Genomic DNA, 19407 nt, shown 5'->3' with positions numbered 1-19407 from the left:
TTTGTTTGTTGTTAATAAACTACGACCCCCAAATTTTGCCAATGGAGGCTTCATGGATGTAGAGTATCTAACTATTATTAAAGATGAAAATGAAATTTCCACTCCGCCCTCGAGTCATCAAACGCCACCCGTCTCATGCGCTGGTGACATAAAAGGAGCGTACCCACACAAACCAGGAGGAACGTTCCTTCCAGAGTCTTGATTGGTTAACGTGCAATGACGTCACCGGTTAGTTACAACTCTCAGGAAGCGGGAACGCACAACGTCGACTTCAGTCAACTTTGTCACGTTGGTTTGTCGAACAAAGTAAGTCAAACTAAAAAACACGATACCGTGTGCTTTGTGCCATATGCTTATTAAAACACGACAGTATCGATACTTTTTGCCGGGAAGAGCTAAATGGATGATCACTGGGAAAATTTGAGACTTAACTTTTCGAAGAAAAAAAAACTGGCCTTTGCTCGTGCTCTGCTAGCAAATGGTGTTTAACTTTGCGTAATATGGCCAAACTTATTAAGTGTCAAATGCCTTAATCTTTCAATAATATGATACGAAAATATTTTGACTTTTCCATATTAATTATTAGTCGTAACGAAGCTTTTACAGGAAGGGCTGCAAGTGAGCTGTGGTTTATTGAGCGTCATATGTTAACCAAATCTAAGTGATTTACTGGCATTTTTTTTAACATCTACGGCAATAACACGCGAAGCATCTTATAAATAGAAATTTGGCATGTAATCTTTTGGTTGTGTCGAGTCTAAAATGATCTTTTTAAACAGAGCACTAAATAATTGTAATAGGATGGAATAGAAATGTATTGTATTTCTATTCCCACAGTGGGAAAATTAAGGTGTACCAGTATCAAAGTGAAAGGCAAGTGGAAATATGCATATAACATATAATAAATATGAAAACTAAGCAAAAAAAGGGAGAGATTTATAGCATAAAATAATGCTATGTAGTTATTAAAATGGCACTCGGTTTAAAAGAAATATGCAACTGGTTAAATTAACACGACATGCAGTTCTACTTGCATAGATCTAAATACCATTTTAAGGGATGCAATATTCTACAAAAGTATAAAAGTCAAAGAAATTAATATAGTAAGTAAATCACACTAACCCTTTGTTGTTGTTTTTTAAATGGACTGTGTCGTTTCAAGCTCAAAATTCTAGTTATTCATAATGCCATAAATTAAAATTTCATCACATTTTGTGATGAAAAATAAGCCCCTTTTTATTTTATGTGGTAATTAACACAAAATAATTTAAATAAAAAATGAATGTAGACTGATTTGTGGTCCAGTGTGTTTCAATTTATTAAATACATAAGTGTATCATGAAACTTCATTCATAAGTATAATAAGATATTTCCAGTTTATTATCTATATAATAAACTATATAATTATTGTATAATAAGATATTTCCACTTTATTATCTATTAACATAGAAGTTTCATTATCTCCTTCAACATCTTAATTATTCTGCACTTAAGATTTATCTATTACAGTGCTTAAATAACAATTTTAGTTTGACCTAGATTTCTTCCTGTCAATTTGGCATATATTTAATTTTGAGGCCAGTATTGACCCCTGATGTACACCACAAGTAATCTCCATTAATGCTTTTATTAACAGAAGTTAATCGCCTGTTGTAATCATAACAGCTATGCTTTTTACTTGCTCAATCTTCACAGATCCAAAGTCTCACACATGGCAGGCGATAAAGAAATATGGCAAAAGATTGGAGAGGGCTTTGTTCAGGAGTATTACAACCAGTTTGACAATACCAACAGGATGGCACTTGCTAATCTCTATGTAAGTTCTGCATTATGGCGTCATTCTCACTGGTTATAATCTACATATTATCCCATTTTGCTTTAATCCCACTCAGCATAAATAATCCTCCTTTTTCTCCCCCTCAGTCTCCCAGCGCCTGCCTGACATGGGAAGGCTCACCGTTTCAGGGAAGAGAAGCAATAGCTAACAAGCTCGTAGTAAGCACGTTGTGATAACAGTTTTGACATGTATCTGAAAAAATGTCTGCGTCCAGTCTCAATTATTGAATGCTCCTACTAAGAACCAGCAGCTCTCCCTGTTTACTAGCAAATGATTATTGTTTTTTTAGTCTCTGCTGATAATTTATTTAATAATTTTATGTTTTATTCTCAGAACTTGCCTTTCAAGCAGATCAAGCACATCATTACAGAGCAAGACTCCCAACCAACTATCGACAGTTGCATCCTCATCATGGTCTTTGGACAGTTAAAGGTAAACCAGTCAATAATAGCTTATCGTTTTCAGGTGGTGCCACCAACTCTTAAAGTTTTGCCTACAAACATACTCTGACATGTTATGTACACATGCTCCACGTTGCTGCCTACTGACTCTTTTGGATTCAAGTAATGTTTAAAATTTAAAGTATGTTTAAATCTCGGACGTCTTGGTGCCATTTTGCTCCTGTTTTACTTTTGAGAAATTTGCATTTGTAAACTGGGTAGGATTTTCACTGGCAGTAGCTTTATACCTTGATTATAAGTGGTGCTATCTAAATATAGGAGACATTGTTGGAACATCCATTTTTTTTACTTACAGCAGTATTTATATGAAAATATATTTTGTTTTTGTCTTGCAACAGGCAGATGATGATCCACCAATGGCCTTTCATCAGGTGTTCATGCTGAAATCCCAAAATGGCGTATGGGTTTGCACAAATGATGTGTTTCGTCTCGGGGTGCACAACATACCAGTGTAGTGATCTGGATTTTTCATACACATGTTACAACCTGTTCTGAACTGATTTTGTTGTTCTGCGATATGACAGGACTGTATGTAAAGTTCAATCAATTAAACATAAATGGTGTACTTGCTGTGTTGTTGCTATGCAAAATAACATTCCTTACAAATTAAAGAATTTAGTATTCTAAACTAAAATGGGTTTATTATTATTATTTCATTGTTATAAATATTTTGTCTGGTGTAAAGTTTTGTAATATGTTCCTTTATGTCGATGTGGTTTCGTTACATCACATGTCAAGTATCCTGCCGCTAGAGGCGCTGTGGTGCTCCGTGTGGCACATTAAAAGCCACATTTAAAGGGTCATGGCTCCGAGCTCCAGATAGCAACAAAACGCAGTTTATTCGTCGAAAATGACGCCGACGGTGAAGAAGTCCTCACAGGAAACTGGACACGTAAATGTAAGTCGACAGCCTGATCGTTGCTACGATATGTGAGCAGTTTGTAACATTAGAAGACGCTTGTGTAATCGTCGGTATTTTTGGTTGAATGCTGACATTACCTCTAACTGGAGGCCTAATTAGGTACAATTATCGTTGAAACTCGTTGAAGATGTTGGATTCTTTGTCAGATACGAATGTAAAAACAGGATTTTTGTCAGCTCGTGGTGGCCATCGGTTGTTGACAGTTTTTGGTTTGTCAAAAATTACCCAAAAAATGAAACTGAATCTAAATTCTAGCTACCATCCAGTGAAAATAAATGTGACTAAGTTAGTATGTTATAAACTTGTATAGAACGACTTCAATGTCGAGTCCTTTGTTTTGAGTCAGTGCGCAGGCGCATAAGAGGTAGCTTTTGTAATTAAAAGGAAAACGTAAAGGAAGCGTACAGGGAACTCAAATCGAAGCAGGAAACATTGCAACATGGCTTGTACTTTGCAGAACGGTTTCGAGGAAAAATATGAGGGTCATCAAAGTGGTACGGAAGCCGAGGACGAACCTCTTCTCCGGGAGAACCCCAGACGGTTTGTCATCTTTCCCATCCAGTATCCGGATATCTGGAAGATGTACAAGCAAGCTCAGGCGTCTTTCTGGACGGTGGAGGAGGTAATTACTAATTAAATAACTAATTCATATGTGAATATATATAATAACTTAATGACTTACAGAATTTACTCTCTGGTACCTAACAACAGCATTGAAATATTTGTCCTTAAATAAGCACTGACTAAAGTATTTATGCTTCTTGACTTTTTTTTTTTTTACTTTGTGATATGCTACAACCACAAACTTATTGGGTCGCCTAAACAAAGTAGTGTATAATCATAAAGTCAAACTATTCTTTTTCAAATTGCTCAAAGTTTGTCAGGTCAGGGTAGGTGGTGAGCAACTGTGATGATCGATTTTTGAGTTAAATCACAGATTCTTAATTGGATTTTGACCTGGACTTTGACTGGGTCATTCTGACACATCAATATGCTTTTATCACATCATTCCATTGTAACTCTGACTACAATGGAATGACGAGATCCACTTTGTCTTGCTAGAAGGTTGACCTCTGCTCCATGCTGAGGCGTTTTGCAGTCACTAACAGGTTTTCTTCCTGGAATCCTCTCCTACATTTCATTGGTTTACCTGAAATCTTTACCAAATCTGACTCTGAACTAGATTTTTATGTTTTTCAGGTTGATCTCTCCAAAGACTTGGTCCACTGGGACCGCTTGAAACCTGAAGAAAAACATTTTATCTCACATGTCTTAGCTTTTTTTGCCGCCAGCGATGGGATTGTCAACGAGAACCTGGTGAGAAGCGATGTTTCTTAGCTGTAATCAATGCTATTTATTTTATAGATGTAGCCTAGCATGTATTTAACCTACTCGATTTACTGTGTAAGCAAGCCAACAGTGGCAGTTTTCAAAGCCATTTTCTATTTTATAGTAACTGATTGTTTTGTGTGTGTGTGTGTGTGTGTGTGTGTGTGTGTGTGTGTTTGAGCGGCACATTGATTGTTTTCCCGGTGGTTTAACGGGTTTTTTTGGGGGGTTTTTTTGGTCTCAACAGGTGCAGAGGTTCAGCCAGGAAGTGCAGCTCCCTGAAGCACGCTCCTTCTACAGCTTCCAGATCCTCATAGAGACCGTTCACTCAGAGATGTACAGCATGCTCATCAACACTTACATCAGGGATCTGAAAGAGAGGTCAGCAGCCTATCTGTGATTCTGTCTCACGTTCTTTAGCCTTTAGTGTTTTTCTATTTTTGACTTTACATTGTTTGAAATTAGTCCTAACTCATTTTTCTTGAACATGCACCTGTTAATCAGATTTGTAATCTTCACTCTCAGCTGCATCCCCAGACGCTGCAGCTTTAATGTACCCACAGGGACTAAGCTTAACTTCTTTTTATTAAAAAGAGAAAATGATAAGAAACGACAACAAATCTTCCTCCTGTTGCAATGATTTCATTCTGCATGTTTTGCAATTTGTTCCTTGCATCTTATACATTTTCAAGCATGAAAAAGACAAAATAAGCCTATTCTCTAACACACATTACTTAAAAAAGTAATTTCATATTAGCATTTCCTTACTGACTATAAACCAGCTCTAAAAGGGATTTCACACTGACTGACAACCATTTTTAGTGATATAAAGAGTGACTTCATGATGGATAACTAAAAAACTTTTTCCAGCTTCATTGTCAGAATTAAACAGTATAATTCAAATAAAAAACACAAAGCAAACTTATTTTTTTTAGGCTACAATAAAAAAGCAATATTTGACACTAAAAACAACAACCGTGTATTGCCAGAATAAAACCACACATGATGGCAGCATCATTCTTTGTGGTTTGTTGTTAGTTTTGACCCAAAATCTTCACGTCTGCTTGGAAGCTGAGTGGTCTTTTTTTTTTTTTGCAATCACATTAAACCCACGTAGATTCAGATTTAATCGTGTCCCGAATGGGGAATTGATGTTACAGCAAGTATAAAAATTAAAAGACAATATGTTAAAGTTAAAAAATAAAAACAATAAAACATTCTTTAAAAAAAAGACATCAAAATACTAACAAGTACAAGTACACCAAATATGCAAAAAAATGACTTTATAGAAATATTATTGAAGCTTTGGAATGGCCTAGCCAAAGTACAGAACTGGATCTGTCAGAGAATCTGTTGGGTTTCTTGAAACGGGACATGGACAAGAGATGTCCTTTCAGTCTAAGAGATTTGCTCAAGTCAGAGTTGGCAAAATGTGACACACTGATCTACTCCTGCCAACGGAAAAAAAAATGCTTTAAAGTTTCAGTTCACTCTTTCAACATGCTGTTTAGCAGCTAGGTTGCATTTCATTGTTGCAAGTTTATTTTTTAACAGATTTGATTGTTTGTTTTTTTCAGTCGACCTGTACAGACAATAGCATACAATAAAGGGTAGAAAAAGTCACTGTCACTGTTTAATCTGATGCTTTGTGTGTTTTAGGGACCATTTATTTAACGCTATTCAGACCACGCCGTGCGTGCAAAGAAAAGCGGATTGGGCCCTCCAATGGATAAATGACAACAAATCCACTTTTGGTAAACCATGACACTTCAAATAAAAGATTACCATTGACTAAACTCTATAAACCCAGACTAGAGGAACTTCTTGTTTACGGTAATTCAATAGGAGTTTTCTTTTCTGTGTCCACAGGGGAGCGTCTTGTGGCTTTCGCAGCAGTGGAGGGGATTTTCTTCTCAGGCTCATTCGCTGCTATCTACTGGCTGAAGAAGAGAGGCCTCATGCCAGGCCTTACCTACTCCAACGAACTCATTAGCAGGGACGAGGTGAGGCGGTCACAAATTTATGTCGGCCAAGCTTTTAAAATACTTACTTGTGATTTCACCTGGAAAATTGTTGCAATGTAGCACAGAAAATGGTGTAGTTGTTAGTTTTAAACCAGATGCAGATTTCTGGTAGGTACTGCATCTTCTCAATGTTCTAAAAAAAAACAAAATAAAATAAGGCACATTTTTCACATTATTTGCCTAATTGTTGCCTGAAATGTGGAAAAAGTCTCTCTTCTTTCCCGGTAATCTCTTGCTACGCAGGATAAACCTGTAAACCTCATTTTCCAGCATAATAAAACAGTCGGAGAGTTCGATTTGCATTTGAAAATAAATTCCTCTTTACAAATAAGATTTTGTTTGTGGAGGCTTTCTTTATAACTGCTCTTTAAACTGCATTGTAAATTTTTAAGCATTTGTAGCATGTCACATAACTTTTGTTTCAGAAAATTAATTTGTACAGTAAGAGAAAATTATCTTAGATCCTGAGGCAAAAAAAGATGTTCAAGAAATATTAATTCAACAAAAAGTTAGATTCAAGAAGTCTAACTTTTTGTTTCTGTTTCTGTTTTTATGTCTTGATTTTTGCTTTGTACAACACTTTGAGCCTCGCTTGTGTTTAAAGATTTTTTTCCCCCTTTCTCCAGGGTCTGCATTGTAACTTTGCCTGCCTGCTGTACAGCTACCTGCTGAAAAAACCTTCAGAGGACAGAGTCAAAGATATTATCAGCAAAGCTGTGAGCATTGAGCAGGTGGATAATATAATTTCATATTGCAGGATTTCGGTATCCTGTCTTCTTGCAGTATTTTCGTAAAAGTTTTGTGTTTTTGTTTTATAGGAGTTTTTGACAGAGGCCTTACCAGTCGATCTGATTGGAATAAACTGCTGCCTCATGAAGCAGTATATCGAGTTTGTGGCCGACCGGCTGCTCGTCGATCTTGGATTGACCAAGGTAATTCTTCCAAGTAATCATAAAACAAGTTTAAGTCAGAATAAACGATGTCAGTTTGATCTGTAAGAAGTGTAATAAAAGTCATAGTCCTTTTCCTGAAATGAAATTATTTGTGCAAAACATTAAATAATATTGGTATTTTATTTGTTAATGAAAAAATGTGTAATAGGTGGGAAAATGAGTTTCTTTTCCTCTTTTTTTTTCTTTAAAAGGTTTACAATGTGGAAAATCCTTTTGACTTCATGGAGTCCATTTCTCTGGAGGGAAAAACAAACTTCTTTGAGAAAAGAGTAGCCGAGTACCAGAGATTCGGAGTGATGTCGAGCAGGACGGACTGTGAATTCACTCTGGATGCAGACTTCTGAAACCAAGGGAACATTTCTGTCATTACTGTACTGATTTTCACAAAGCAACCACTCCCTGATTTACATTTTAAGTTTTCTTTATCCAATCAAAACAAACAATTCTTAATAGGTGCTAAATTGGAAAAAATACAACCTCAGATAAACAGCATATGACATATTAATATGCAATATGACATATTGCTTGTGTACTAAAAGTGAAGCCTTTTCTTGTTGTTTATCTGGGATTTTATGTATGATTTTTTTAACACTTGATAAGGCGAAGATGGTTTAATTTTATGGTGAGATGTAAAACATTAGAAATTAAAGAAGGTATTCTTTATTTTTTTAAAACTGTTTGTTATATTTGATCTATTTATTTATTTTTTGGCAAAGTGGACATTAGGTAAAACATGCCAAAGTTTTGTTATGTTTCCTTTAATTAGATTCAATCAGTTTTTAATGTTGGAAAGTTACTGTTTGCTCTTACTTATTGATACAATTAAAAACTTGTAACAGCAGTATGGAAAACAAACCAAGTCCTGAAAGCATTTTTTTGTCGGTTTTCATTTGGTTTACTCACTTTAACAGTGTACTTGGCGTTTCTATGAAAATAAATCATGCTTGAGTCTCCAAAGTCAATTACATCCCATGTATATCTCATTTTACATTAAACTGTGGTTTTTAATCATGACTACGCCTCATGCGGTGAAGTGTTCTGGGTCATGGGTTGGTTGTTTGTTTGTTTTTTTTTTTTTAGACTTTTATATTCAGTGAAATATAGTTTTCAAATAAAAATCAAGTTTTGTTGGGGGGAAAATGCTGCTTGTTTGCTTATTGCTAGAGCCTACACCAACATTTAGTGAAAGATTGGTGAGAAATATTTCTGTTATAATTGGATTTCTAGACAGCATGTCAAGTTTACATCCAGAATTTTCTGCAAAATCAGGACAAATTATTTATGCAAGTTCTGCTTTTTTAGTGAATTGACTTTTCGCTGTTTTTGTAATTTGGTGAATTATAACCAGAGTTATAAAGAGTTTAATGTTATTGAGCCTCTTACAAATAAAGCAGAGTGTTAGCTGTGAGTTTTTTTTTTCTTGATTTTGCTTTTTATTTTACATTCGTGAAATCTATAGGTTTAAATCAGCACTTTACCACTTAACTGTGCTTGTATTATTAGTGGGTGTTTGTTAGTGGAGTGAAAATACCTCAGTGGACAGTATCTTTAAGTGCTTTGCATGGAGTTTTGATTTCTTGCAGCGAGATTAGATTAGCCACTCCTCCGATACACGGATGCGGAGTAAAATGAAAGCTAACAGCTAGTGTGGTTTGTGCGCAATTTTTTTAATTTTATTTTGTCAAACATGGCAGGGGACTTATGGAGTTTCGCGCTGGAAAAAGCCGAGCTGCTCTCTAGCCGTTTACGGGAGCTGGTGTCTTCGGGACAAGGCTTGGTTCGGGCCCAGTTCGGAGTGGATCTGGGTCTGAAGCCCGAGCTTTACCCGAGCTGGCTCATCCTGTCAACGGCAGCGGTCGGTCTGCTGCTGCCGCTGCTGCTCGGGGCGTCCTGGGCCGCTTTCTGCGGCGGCGGCGGCGGAAAGCGACTGGTCGGCAAAAAGCGGGCTTCCCAGGTCAACCAAGGCGGCGAGGAGACAGGAAAGGCCAGCTTTAATATTAAAAGTGTCAAACCAGAGGAGCCGAAGAAGAGAAACAGAAAGAAAACCGGCGACAAGGTGAGGAAGTAGGAATGACACGTCTCATCTCAATGGCTGAATGAAGCAAGCGATTTTCCTCAATGTGTTTTACTAAAGATGCTCTCTCTAGTGGAGAAAAATAAATAAATAAATAAAAGTAAATATAGCTATATTTGTTTTCACCAGCTACCATTTTACGCTAGTTTACCTCAGCTGCCTCCCATATAATAAACTAAGTATTAGCTTGACGCTCCTTTTGTGTCCATAAATGAATTACAAACTACAAAAAACTAAAATTTTACCTACCATGACTTAGTTAATATGTAATATATACAATTTCTGTTGGGGGAAAAAATGAGAGATATGCTAACTAGCTACGTGTTGCTAACTGACACGTCATTGATTAGGGTATAGCGCCTAGTAGTGATAGCCTCCATTAATAAAACAGCCTTCGTGTGGTACTTCCTATAGCAACACATTTCCTTCTGTAAAACGAGATTATGATTAATAATACCTTTCTATTCTTATAAATTGAGACAAATATTTACACACATAAGACTCTTGAAAAAGTCCTCAGTGATTCAATAAAGAGTTGAGGAATCCTTTATTGTTTTTTTTAAGTCCATGAAAATAAGTAAAGTCGTCCTGAAATACAACATTTGCAGATAAATGAAAACTTGCCATCAGTTGCAGTGGATCCTTATTTGTCTATCATGCCAATGTTAGGATATTGATCACCATCTGTAACAGGTGTGCATGAAAGGCAGTCAAAGTCAATCCAAATCGACAAAATATGTTGTTGGCATGCAGGATTTTAATGCAAATTACCTTATATATCACAGTTGACCAAAAACTGCATCCAGCAGATATTGCTGATGACCCTAATTGGCCTTCAGTCATGCAGCCCCATAAGTAAGAGTGAGGCACTGTGTACTTCATCCCGATGTGCCAGCCTTTTTTCTCCATGTACCATCACAATACTATCGCTGGTTTAATAGTGTTCCTTCTTTGGATAACTTTTAATAGCTGATGATTATTGTGGACTGGAAACAACTGACAAGATCCGCAACTTTGGATATAGTCTGTCTCAACCATTATATTTGGTGTCTGCTAAATTCTCTTAAATCTGTACTTTTAGCTGTTTTTTGCTGCTGCTTTAGCACAAAGTGTTAACTTGTTATCTAATATCCTAGTCAGCGCACTGAGGAAGTGACCGTCAGTGTTACTTACTTCACTTTGTCAGCTTTTGTTAGTGTTATGTTGTGTGATGTAGCTTGATTAGCAAATGTATTTACAAAGCAAACTAACAATAGCTTGGTTTTTTTTTTTGTTGTTGTTTCATGTCTTTGTGGTACAGAAGACTCAGTCCAATGGACAGCCGCCGGTCGTTGTTCAAGAGGAAGTTAAAGAGATTGTGGCAGCTTCAAAAACAGCAACACCGATGAAAGCTGTTAAGGTAAGACCAAAATTAAGGGGAATCGAAACTGTTATTGTTGGACAAGTAAGCTACAAGTTTTATTTGGCGGTCTGTCTTGTAATGGTCTAATTCTGAAGAAAGTAATCAAACTATTTTTGTTGTTGATTTTCAAAATCTCAGCAGGTGCACGAGGTGCCGCCCCCGGTGCAGGTGAAAAAACCCAAGAAGAAACCCAAGACAGAACCTAAGCCAGATGTGAAACCAGTTCAGGTTTTGGTCACCAGTGACGTGAAAGAACCGGACAATGGTGCGTCTCCACTGGAGGGGTTGTCACTTTCAAGACACTTATACTGTTAGCCTATAGGCTAGCCCCTTGTAATATGCAGGGATATTCCACCTACACTTGAACTGCAAAGCATATTATTGAGATTTTAAATGACAGACTAACATTGTAAGCTGTTCAAAGGTTTTTAAAAAAAAAAAAAAAAAAAAATCTTAAAAGTACCTCGGAGGTTTGTTAGGGAGCATTAGTGACCCCCCGAAAGAAATACAAGTTAGGAATGTTAGGTTATGAAACAAAATTCCAACTTTTAAATATCCAATGTAGCACCTAAACTGACAGACCAGGCAAGAATAACATTTTAACATTACTCAGAGGTTCACCTACTAACAGGACGAATACTCGAAACTTACCATCAGAAAGAAAAAATGGAAAGATTTAAATCAAAGTCTGACCCTAAATTCATCTGTGAATTAAAGTTCACAGAGGCTCCCCAATACTTCTACAATGCACTTGTGCAAAAAAAGTCTTAAAAAAAAAAAAGGTTTATTCTTATAGAAGGTTGTAGTTGCTTAACCATTCCTTGTTGCTTCGTCTGTATTTCTCCAAGGTGCCTGGGAGACTAAAGTCAGCAATCGAGAGAAGCGGCAACAGCGAAGGAAGGACAAAGGTTCAGAGGATTCTGGGAGCCCGGGAGGCGACAAAGCTTCCAAGGCCCACGTCGAAACACCTGCGGCCGCGGCAACGAGCAAAAAGAAGCGAGGAAACAACGGTAATCGTCCCCTGAAGATCAAACTCATTGTTCCCATTTGTTTCAATAAGAGAATTTGATGCCACGCCCAAGTTTAAAGTGGCTGTTTAGACTCGCTAACGCAGGCTTTATATGTTGAGTACGATGTCGCAAAGTTGACATCGACACGTTATTTGCTCTACATGTGATGCAGAGAACCAGCAATCGAGACCGATCACAAAGGCAGACGGAGCCAGTGGGAAAGGCAAAGCTGAAGCATTGAACTGTAAGCCTGTTCTGTACTTTTTTTAAAAAATAAGCTTAGACCTGCTACATCTTAATGTTGGGGAGATAAACCTAAGAGGAAACAAATAAACATTAAACTTGAAATTCTTTTGTTTCATTTTAAGTTTTGCAGCAGTTACATAAAGATGCTATGAATGTAACCCAGGATGTCCAGCAGCAGTATCACAAGTCACACGTTTCCCTCTTTTTTGCTACTTCTATTTGTAGCTTCCTCTGCGTGGAGAGTGGAGCCTACAGTCAACGGTGGAGGCTGGTCTGATGTTCCGTTGAAGGCCGCTGGTCAAGCTGGTTCTGTGGAAGGAAAGAAGTGGAGCTCCATACCTCCATCTGGACAGTACAGGTCCCAGTCTGACCCCCAACCCTGGGCTCAGGAGTCTCAAGGTACCACTGTTATCCCCTCATGCTTTCACATATCGTATCAAGAGTTTATGAGACGGATCAGCAAAGTGGTGCGTAATTCAGTTCAGTTCAAAAGTACTTTATGAATACAAACGCAGGATAAATAGGAATAGGAAAAGTCACACATGATTCCAATATTCTTTTACAAACTGAAAGGTGTGGCATGTGTTTTTTCTTAAAGCCGCTTAGGCACTGCCCATTCTTATGGCTCAGTATCAGTCAGATTAAATGATTGAGTTAATCTCTGAACAAGCGTGATCAAGTTTTGGTGCATTTGTCAGTAAGACTTAGGTCTGGATTTTGACTGGACTGAACAGAAAGCCTGTTCATGGCAACCCGAAGCTCAGGTTGCCATGTTTAGAGTCGTCATCCTGCTGAAAGTTGAACCTCTCCCTCAGTCCGAAGTCATTGAGCCTCTTGCAGGTTTTTCTCTTGCTGGACTGGCCTGTTGAAGAAAAGTATATCCACAGCATGATGCTGCCGCCACCGTTTTACACCGTGGATGGTGTGTCCAACATGATGTGGTAGTTCTTCCACCACAGCATGTAGGCATAAAAATATTCAGTTTGTGTCTTAGCTTACCAAAGCACAAACTGTAAACGGGGTTTCTTATAACGCTGAAGGCATTTCATTGCACTGGATTTTATTTAGGGGTGTCACAGTAAAGGGGTGCTGAATAACCATTCAGATTGTGGCTTTTTATGACTTATTAAATCTCTTCTAACTCTAATAGGATGATAATAATTAACAAAGTAATGCATCTGTAGCAACTTCGGAGGAGTTTTTCCTTTTTTTTTAAGAATTAGTTAAAAGTACAAGCAATAACTTAGCAGACTATTGTTCTGTTATTGACATAAATAAATCACAGTAGCATTCCAGCCATATCTTTGTCTCCATGTGTTGTCAGCGGCCGCTTGGAGCAGCATGGACGGGAAGATGAAGACGATGCCCTTTTCTGTGGTGCAGCTGAACTCTGCAGGTTGGTGCTAACTGATCACATCTACTTCCTGCTTGTTCTGTCCAGGAAATAAAAAAAGAAGAGTTTCATAATGAGCCAGAATGGATTTCATAGCCTTACAAAATGAATAATACGAAACCTCCTTCTCGCTTAGATCCGTTATCAAATTCAGCTAAGTTGCAGTGGGCCAACCAAACCATTGTTGACGATCAGTGGTCAGGAGTCAGTGAGTAGCCAATGTTTCCTCCTACAGAACACAGCCTTAGAAGTGACTGCAGCTTGTTTGGATGCTCTTCTTTCTGATATCTAACCTGCAGCTCTCTGCTGCATGTTTTCCAGAGGGGACGGCAGCAGATTCCTCCTCCGACTGGAATGCCCCAGCTGAGCACTGGGGGAACTACGAAGAGCCTCCTGCGTCGGTGGTGGTGGCGGCAGCGGCGGCAGCAGCAACCCTGCAGAAGGATCAGCCCAAGGTTTTATAGTTAAACACACTTCAGTTGTTGTTGTTCATACTGTATACGAACACTCACAAGTCGTACCTCTGTTAATATCTCGGTTTTTGGGTTCATGGTTAAGAACTAGTTTGGTTAACCAGCAGAAAGGAACTGGTACTGAATACTTTGTTTGTTTCCTGTTCTTTTAAACAGACAATCTTGCATGAACGAACTTAGAATAATAAAGAAATCATCCATGCAAACGAGGGGCTCTGAGGTTCCAGGCTGCAGTTTGAGATGCTTGTAAATTTACTTCAAAATTTAAAAAAATATTTTTCAACTTTTTTCATTTTGGGTTAAACATCGCCCCCTACTGGCCATGTGTGAAACAACCCGTTTGATTGACACTCAAAATAAGATTTTTTCACTTTTGTTTATGAAAATAGTTCAGAATTAAATAAGAGTGTTTTTTTTTTTATCTGCAAAGGATGAAAATAAGGGGAAAAAAGGGGAAAAACTAAATGGATTCCTTTTGTGGCATTTGGTGGTTGTTGTTTTTTTGCCTTGTATATTTCACAGCTGTGTTTAGAATATCATCAAAAAGTTAATTTATTTCAGTAATTCAGTTCAACGGATTATAGACATGGATTTCACATTGGGGTTTACTTAATTATTGCACTTTTTTCCTTCATCAAATCTTACCCTAATATGTCAAAACCCTTGTTTTAATATATATATATATATATTTTATGTAGAATTCAAAATGTTTTTTTCTTTGTTTTATGGAAGGTATCAGAAGATGAGAAGGACACTGACGATCCCTCAGGTGGAGCAGCCAAGTCTAAGAAGAAGAAGAAAAAGAAGAAGAAAGCAGAAGAGGAGCCTGCAGCTGATGCTCAAGTAGGAAATGCAACACAAATCCTTTTTTTTTTAATTAAAATATTTAAATCAGATCAATTTCTAAAAGTATTTGTTTTTCTTTAGCAACTTTTCTTGTAATTGTTTGATTATAGACTCCAAGTGCAGCTTCTATACACAGCGCAGCAACCAAAGTCCTAGAGCATCCTGCGCCGCCGCTAAACTCACAGAACACCAGCATATCATCCGCTCAGAGTGAGTTCAGGCTCTGTGAATCACAATGTAGCAACGATTTTCACTTCTTTCCATATGCGCTAAAATACTTGCTCTAAACTGACCTCTGCCGTTTTGCCTTCTGACAGAGAAGTCCGAGCAAACCGTCGAACCTCAGAAGCCCTCCCAGAAGAAGAAGGTCAGAAGGGAAACTTGAAGGACCAACACAAGTCTATACAAACGTTATGCAAATGATTAGGAGTGTCTCATGCAATAATTACCAGGTACAGTTTCTGTCTTAGATGTGTAACTTTTTAATGGCGACAAGAGGACAGCGAGCAGCAGATCTAACCTGCTGTACAGCAGTGACATGTGGTCCTATGGACTGTTAATTGTAACTAATTTTGCACTATTTGCTAAACTGCAACCAGAGTCAGAGTTTCAGGTGGGATTTCAGTAATGCTACATGTTTAATAGTTTTGCAAGTGTCTTTCCATCTTTTTTTTTCTTTTTATCCAACAGGAGTGTGTGTAATTGCCAACCCAAAAACTACAACGCGGGTTTCAATTATTATTATTATTATTATTATTGTTTTTTTTTGGCTCGCAAAGTCTGAGTTAGGCTGGTCGCCCTAAACGATGCACTTTGTTTTTTTGTTGATTTTACACTCCCTCTCTGTGATTTAGAAGGATCTGTTTATATTTTGGTTGAATCTAACAATGCAGAGTCCAGATGTTCACTGACGGACTCAAGGGTTTCGTTATAGGTTATCTGTTTCGTGCAAAATTTTCTTGTTAGCTAAAAAAAATACTCTCAGTTCTTAAACAGAAACTAATAGGATATATTCAACACCATTTTATTGTAATATTACAGTTCCATTCAGAAGCTTACATACGTTCATTATCGACATAAATGAACCTTTAACGATTGATTTGAACTGTTCTTGTCTACAGAGTCCAGCTTTGATGATTTCAAAACAAGGCCTAAGTGTACAGGTTTGAATTTAGGATGATTTTTTTCCAAAATGATACAAGCAAGCTCAAATATTTATGTTCTCCCCCTTTTTGATATGTTAATTTCAATCCACTAGCAAAATCCATAAAACTGCATGTTTTGAGTATCAGTCAACCAGTTTAATAATTCTGACTGGATGTGTGACCACTTTCGCTGAGAGGAATGGTAGGTTTCCTTTTATGTTGTTGGTTTTAGCAGATCCAACTTTTCATCATAGTCCATCAATTTGTAATGAAATTGAAACTGAGGCCAGTTTCAGAAGTTTGCTGCAGACAGCTTAATCCATTCATTTTTATTTTCATGTGTGCGCCGGCATGACATCCAGCCAGAAATATGCCAGAAGCTGAGGTTTCTCTGCAGCTTGCTAGGGGATTTTAAACAAACATTAGTGGGATGGCATATACAAAATATGTATCTGAGCCAGTACGTATAATTTTGAACCTGTGGTAAATTCAACCATTAGCTTCTAAGTCTTGTTTTTAAATATAATCAAAGCTGCCTGTTGTATGGACACATGGTGCTGCTGTTTGTATTGCGTCTATAAAAATCCCAACATTATCCTAACATTTACGCCCATAATGACCGAATGTAGGCATCTGACTGGAAATGGAGACACATTTTTAGGTAATCTTTGAAGTAGAGAATATTTGTGGAAAACGTCTTGATTTGCTTTGCTAGAAAGGGCAGAACATTTCGATGAACTCTTTAATATTTCATGCTCTCATGTTTGATGTAGACTGCTTCACTCTCACTCTAAATCAAGCGTGTCGTTTTTTCCTCGCACCGTTTAATTACAGCTAAATGTTGTAAGTTAAAGCATTCCAACCTGGCTGTTTTAGACAGTAAGGGTAATTAGTAAAAGAAAAAACAAGCACTTACAATATATGATCTTCTATAAATGTAGATTTCATGATTCCTTAATGACATTACTTGACATTCTTCATGTTCAAACAATCCAACTTGCGTATTTTCAGATGAATATGGTCTTGATATATCGGGAGATTAAAAAGTCTACAAAAGGTTCAGAGTTAATTCCACCTACCTTGTTCAATACCTTTCTTTGGCTTTTACTGCATTTTCAAAATATTGAAATTTAGATTGAAATTTGCTGCATGTCGACAAATTAAATTTCCTTGAGATTGCAGTGACTGGTAGAAGCCACCAGGAGGCACTGTGACTGAGACTTGAGGCTGATGGAGTCAAGGCAATGAAATAGTAACATCAGAAAATGCTGTTTTTCTATTTTTTAATTAAATTTATCATTATGATTAAGTCTGTCCTTTTCTAAGTAGCTTGTATGCTTTTTTAAATGCGTTCTTCTGCTCTCTAAATGACTTTTTACAGGATTTCTTCCAGTTTTTTCCTAGAAAAAGCCACGCCATATGTATAGATTGTAAGGGCTTTTTTCTAGTTTGTGATTGCACTGTGCAGAAACCTGTATAGTTTCTTTTTATTGCGAATGAATTGTTTTTCAACGGTTTTTGCCGAATGTGAAACTTTTTTTTTTCTTCCCAAGAATGAAGCAGAATTTTTTTTAAATGAACTAAATAAATAAATAAAAATAAAAAATAAAAAAAAAGCCTAATGATAAAGAGCTTTGCAAAAATGTGACATGGAGCAGTTTAAACTCTTCATTCAAGTTGTTTGAGCGTATACATTTAAAAGAAATTAATTTCTACTGCCTTAATCTACCGTATAGAAAGTTTGTTGGAGTCCTTTTTTATAGCTTCCATCCTTTTGCAAGTTTTGATGTCAGGTTTTTTTTTTTCTTTCTTTTTTTTTTTGCATGACTTTGGTAATAGTATTTGTGGGGGGAAAAAAGAGACAAAAGACCAGTCTTTTTTTTTTTTACTTTAACTATTTTGTTCTAGAGTACCTCTTGTTATAAATACTGTAACAGCTTTATGTTAGAAGAAAACTTGCAAACTTCCTACTTTTTATGGGTATCCATGTTTTTTTTTCTGACTCTTGAATTACTCTTGAAATATTAAAATGTTAATTGACTGGTGTTGATTCATGTTTGTAGGTCTGAAATGATGTTACACTGTGGATTCAGGTGCCCATTTTGTTCCCTTTTTACCAATGAGTAAAATTATTTCTTGTATTTATACAGTTGTGTCTAGAAAATCTCGGATGATTTTGTTAAGGACATCATAATGATCTTTCTATGTTTGTTCTGGAAAGAATTAAATGAGAAATGCTTCATATCATTTTGTGGATTTCATTGGGCCTGATTCTGACATGTGATACAGCAGCCTCCTCATTTCTTGGCAAGGCAAGAAATGATAAATGAAATGACAATGCAAGGTATGGCAAGGCAGGTTCAGCTGTTCAGCACGATTCGCCCAGAAGGCTATTTGAAAGTGGTTTATTTTAAAATAGAAGAACAAGCACACAAAAAGAACATCAATAGCAAGAAATATATTAGTGTCACGCTTACTTGGGACTGTGGTCATGTGTATAAACTTATGTATCATCAGCATACATGTTAAGGTAGGAAGACATTATATAAATATTAGATAAGATTGACGCGAGAATCTTACCAACGTTTCCATTCTATTAGTATGTTATGATCAACTGTGTGAAGCTCAATGTGAGTCATTGATGTGTGAGAATAAATTAATAAATTTTCCATTGCTGTGCCATAATCTTACTCCCAAAAAAAAGTGAAAACTCCAACAGTTTAGATTTTTTTTTTTCCTGAATTTTTATTTCAAATTATGCCACTTCCATAAACATGTTTATTTTAAGGTTTTTCCACAACATAAATATATTTTATGTAATATAAAATAAGCTAAAACTGACACGATGTTTTGGTGCAAATCTATGTCAGCAGCCATGCTCTCCCCCTCCCGAGGCCGAGCTGCTGCCTCAGTCAATGTGTTGAGGCAGTCGCGTGGCATGTTACTCACACAACCTGACCCCCTTTACTGCATCTCTCTTTCTCTCTGTCTGTCTCTTTCACCGTCTCTCTCTCTCTCTCCCTCACTCTCTTATCTCTTAGTTCATTTAGGATTTAGCAGCTTTTAATCTCTTACAATCTCCAACATCTCTATGTGCATTCAGCTGCACCACAGTGGATCGTCACAGCATATTCTAACAGTGAGAGGTCACGCTGCGATGGCTGACTGCTCAAAAACGGACTCCTCCTGTTGCTTTTGTAAAGGTGGAGCTCCACTCTCATGATGCCTGAAACTCAGAGGTCTCACTGATTAAAAGCAACAGATGTTATGAACTGATAGATATTAACTAGAT

At 37.1% G+C, this 19407-nt stretch overlaps 3 protein-coding genes across 3 annotated transcripts; all 3 read left to right on the top strand.

Annotated features, from left to right (window-relative positions):
* Window positions 1-195: 195 nt before the first annotated feature.
* Window positions 196-2932, top strand: LOC106956690 (nuclear transport factor 2-like). The gene is made up of 5 exons (XM_015047726.1): window positions 196-306; window positions 1696-1816; window positions 1924-1995; window positions 2171-2269; window positions 2637-2932. Exons 2-5 carry the CDS (start codon window positions 1712-1714, stop codon window positions 2751-2753), a joined length of 393 nt encoding a protein of 130 aa, XP_014903212.1. The 5' UTR covers window positions 196-306; window positions 1696-1711; the 3' UTR covers window positions 2754-2932.
* Window positions 2933-3047: 115 nt separating this feature from the next.
* rrm2b (ribonucleotide reductase M2 b) lies at window positions 3048-8540 on the top strand. The gene is made up of 9 exons (XM_015047410.1): window positions 3048-3196; window positions 3678-3842; window positions 4421-4537; window positions 4797-4930; window positions 6209-6303; window positions 6419-6552; window positions 7200-7304; window positions 7392-7505; window positions 7718-8540. Exons 1-9 carry the CDS (start codon window positions 3149-3151, stop codon window positions 7868-7870), a joined length of 1065 nt encoding a protein of 354 aa, XP_014902896.1. The 5' UTR covers window positions 3048-3148; the 3' UTR covers window positions 7871-8540.
* A 534-nt stretch (window positions 8541-9074) lies between these two features.
* mtdha (metadherin a) lies at window positions 9075-18362 on the top strand. Its single transcript, XM_015047291.1, has 12 exons — window positions 9075-9582; window positions 10901-10999; window positions 11141-11267; window positions 11851-12012; window positions 12185-12256; window positions 12484-12657; window positions 13583-13654; window positions 13788-13859; window positions 13973-14106; window positions 14857-14967; window positions 15081-15180; window positions 15288-18362. The coding sequence occupies exons 1-12, from the start codon at window positions 9214-9216 to the stop codon at window positions 15353-15355; spliced, it is 1560 nt and encodes a 519-aa protein (XP_014902777.1). The 5' UTR covers window positions 9075-9213; the 3' UTR covers window positions 15356-18362.
* The last annotated feature ends 1045 nt before the right edge of the window (window positions 18363-19407 follow it).

The sequence above is a fragment of the Poecilia latipinna genome, unplaced genomic scaffold (assembly GCF_001443285.1).
Source record: "Poecilia latipinna isolate Pla-1442-1.1 unplaced genomic scaffold, P_latipinna-1.0 Scaffold3, whole genome shotgun sequence".
Lineage (NCBI taxonomy): Eukaryota > Metazoa > Chordata > Actinopteri > Cyprinodontiformes > Poeciliidae > Poecilia > Poecilia latipinna.
This window is presented reverse-complemented; position numbering and strand designations above follow the sequence as displayed.